Source organism: Eufriesea mexicana, unplaced genomic scaffold, assembly GCF_001483705.2.
Source record: "Eufriesea mexicana isolate 0111107269 unplaced genomic scaffold, ASM148370v2 scaffold2421, whole genome shotgun sequence".
In the NCBI taxonomy this organism is placed as follows: domain Eukaryota; kingdom Metazoa; phylum Arthropoda; class Insecta; order Hymenoptera; family Apidae; genus Eufriesea; species Eufriesea mexicana.
In genome coordinates this window covers 78,548-82,434 of record NW_016910490.1, presented here as the reverse complement: position 1 = coordinate 82,434, position 3,887 = coordinate 78,548, and the positions used below count along the sequence as shown (strand labels likewise).

The 3,887-nt window shown below is 23.3% G+C and overlaps 1 protein-coding gene across 3 annotated transcripts in view; it reads left to right on the top strand.

Moving 5' to 3' along the window:
- Positions 1-1,570: 1,570 nt before the first annotated feature.
- The window catches only part of DPCoAC (dephosphocoenzyme A carrier), a 4,996-nt gene continuing 2,679 nt past the window's right edge, over positions 1,571-3,887 (top strand). For 2 of the 3 annotated variants that reach the window (XM_017903567.1, XM_017903569.1), the window contains exons 1-4: positions 1,571-1,626; positions 1,705-1,904; positions 3,539-3,590; positions 3,674-3,823. In XM_017903567.1, coding sequence (XP_017759056.1) covers positions 3,740-3,823 — 84 coding nt within the window. In that variant the 5' untranslated portion in view covers positions 1,571-1,626; positions 1,705-1,904; positions 3,539-3,590; positions 3,674-3,739. The remainder of the gene's footprint in view (positions 1,627-1,704; positions 1,905-3,538; positions 3,591-3,673; positions 3,824-3,887) is intronic. The other variant, XM_017903568.1, reaches the window with a different exon arrangement.

The following is a 3,887-nucleotide window of genomic DNA, read 5'->3' as shown; positions in this document are numbered from 1 at the left end:
CAACGACGTAACGTCTACCGTGCTATCTTTCTTTAACCTCTATTTTCCAGCTTGTTCCCCTCTACAAAACATTGATCTCCGGAGGTTTGAATACGAAATACTGAAATTTTCAGAACAACGAGAAGATTAAATTCTGTTTCTCCAGATAAACTTGATTACTTTGCTTCATTTTTATTTGTAACGATCCATTTAATTGTTCACAAATAATTCAAGACCCTTTAGAATGTTTTAAAAATATGTACAAAGTATAAAATAAATAAAAATATAAAAAATTAATACTATTAGTTTTTAATATTAATATTTTGTACATTTAGATAAATTAAAAATTAAAACTTACGGTCTTTGAATTAATATTCTTAAATTAATAATAGTACAGCTTGTATATTTATACAAAATCATTAGCAAAATTATTATACGTATGATATTTGATTTTGCGTATTAAAGTGGTGAACATAACCCTGGTAGATGCGAAGTCAGGAGAGAATAGATTATGTACAGAAAACAGAATAACTCATCTGTATCCGTGTATCATTGAAACAAACGGTTGAAATTCTTCCGCTGATCGAAGATATTTAATTTCTTGAGATAACAAACGCTTCAAAATACTGGAAAAATTGACAAATGAACAATTAGTCGTCCTAACCGATTAACTCCCGCTAAAATTTTATATCATGTAGCGCCAACGCGGCAATATTTGGAATTAATGCACATAAATCAAAATAGGGTTAATACTTGCACTACAGTGTCAGTACAATACCTGTATACATTCTGAATTTAATCTCAAGACATTAATGCAAAAATGCTTATCATAAATTCTATTTTAATATATTAATTCTTGATATATTAATATCAAGGAAAGTTTAAAATAGACGTTATTATTATCGCGTTTATTATATAATTTTACAAAAATAAGCCATTTCATTTTACGAGCATTTAACATATGTAATACAATTATAAATTAAAAAAATAATTAATATCGATACTACAGACATTACTTTCCTATAAAAATTGCCTAGGTGTCGCTAACGTACATGTAAAGAAACCTCATATAACAGGTCCCTACTTAAGCAACCCTGTTTTCCTTCTATATCTTCATATTTAGTGTTCTTTGAAATTACAATTTATTTAAATAAATAATAGTTAATAAGTAAAAGATTTAAAATGAATTTTGCATTTTATGATCGGTTTGAAGATAATATATACCTCTAAAATAATGTTTCTTACAATAATAAATATTTAAATTTTGTAATCATCAAAACCGTTCAAAAATAGAATTTAAAAGCAAAATTAATAATTAATTAATTTTATTATATAATTAACGCAAATTGACAAATATAATCAAATGTTCGACTACATGAAACTGTATTAAATTCAGACGCAATTTAATAAACGAATAAACTTTCTTCGCCTAAATCAAATTTAAATAACTTTAACGTAAATTAGCGTTATTTTAATCTATAGCATCTAACAAAAATATATATATTTAAATTTATAAATAGTTTAAATGACAAAAATTTAAACCTCTATTCAATGTTTGATACCGCCATCTGGAAAGTATAACCGAATACATCAGAAGGTCACATGTAAAAGTATTGTTCCATTCTAATTGAACGACTTGATAAGCTTGTACGTATAAATTCATATTAGTGTGTGTCTCATAGTGTTATTACGTATGTGCCTAGTAAAAGTAATATTGTGATATAGCTACAGTTTGGTATCAGTTGCGCACATAACATCATTGAAGGAAGATTTAATGCATGACGTATCAGACATCAGTGGCGTCTATGTAATAATGTAAAGTATTTTAATCGGTACTGGATGCTCCGATTCGTGTTCATTATTTTTTCAAACAACAGAATCCTCGTGACAAATCAGTCGGCTATTTTCGTACTCATCTAATAAAGGTACAAGATTTTTACTGCTTATATTCATATATTACTACATACTCTGTTTCTAAAATAGCATCTTTCACTTTGTATTTTGTAAAATGATGTAAGATTAATTACAATTATAAATGTTTTTAAAAGAAATACAACGTATGCGAAGCATACATAAATACAGAATATAAAAATAACACGTACTGCACTCAGTCGCATATAAAAGCAAATCTTTTGCAATACAAATCTAATTAATTGAATATGCATTCTGTCATATTAATTTATGCGTATATTTGAAAAATATAACTTCTTCTTTTATTAATGCACGTATATAAATTATATTACGTTATATGGATTGTTAAAAATATCCTCTTTTCTACTAAATTGTAATAATATTTAAACAGTTTGTTTAATAATTTAGTAATGATACATATTACATAAGTTTACTAATGTCGTTGATGCATTTATACATGTTAAATTTTTGTTAGTTAAAATTTAAAAAATTAGACTACGCAATCATCGATGTGATTATACGAGAAAAAAATTTTATTTGTGAAACTAGATATTCTAACCGATATGTACGTTTGTAGTAATAGGATAAAATATACATTTATATCGTCATTCTCATTATTCATACATGAAAAATTATTATAAAAGTCTGAAATGCTGATGACTATTGTCAAAATATATTTCAAAGACTTATGAATTAATTAAAATAATGATAAATTGAAATTATATATTCCTATTAATTTATATGCAAATATGATTTTACACAATATAAAAAAAATAAAATTATATTTTTAAATACAATAAAAATTGATATAAATATTATTTTTATTGATATCTGCGTAAAATTAAAAAATTATTATATATAAAAAAAAGTGATAAGTATATATTTTATAATAAAAATTTTTTATAATTTTTTTAATATCAAATTCTACCTTACTGAGATAAAACTTTCTACATATCTATAGAAAATTATGTTTATATACATACATAATAAATTATGTAATTTACTAATTTTATAAGTTAAGAAAGTACATTAATTTCTTTATCTGAACTTAAAATTTTTATATATATTACTCGTAACAATGTACTTAATATTGTGAATATAAATATTTAAAAATTTATTTATTTATTTATTTATTTATACACAGTATTAAGGAATAATCAAATATGTTAATATAAGAAATATATTTACCAAACAATTTAGAAATCAGTTTACAATTTTTATTTACTCCCAAGAACATTTAATGTATCATTCAGAATAATCTCTGCACTAGATGTCAGTTATATAAGATTCATAAGATATCAGTTTAAGGTTTTCCCATATTAAATTCTCATATATGTAATAAAAAAAAGCAAATGTTAATATATATAAATAGGATATAATGTATTTGTAAGATACTTGATTAAATTAAGTTGTAAATATATACATTTATTATTTATTTATTTATTTATTATAGATATTTATATAAAATTATGTAAAATTTAAACAATTTAGAATAATGCACAATTATTTAATTATTATGAGTAACAGAATTAATTTTCATTGTGTTTTATTATTATTTATTAATGAAATAATTATAATATAGTTACAATATCAAAAAGATTAATAAAGTTTCTTAATGAATTTAAAAGTTGTCTATATTCCTTTTCAGAGAAATCACAAAAGTAAATCTTTTACTTAACATACATATATAGGACTGATAGGTAACACCTCTTGTTTTTCGTTCTTATCTATGGAACATGACTCTGTAATTTTAATCAAAGATTTTTTATTCTTGTTTTTACAGAAGATTCTAGAAGAATGAACTAAAGGGACATATTCTATTAAAGACAGTTAAGTGGTTATTAAAAGAATGTCTATATTGTCAAATTCCACAAAGCAAGTGTTACAAAGTACACCACCTCTTTCAATGGAAGTACAAGATGTAGATACCACAGTAAGTAACAATTGTGCTTTGTAGAATATTTATGAGTAGTTACATATATATATATATATATATA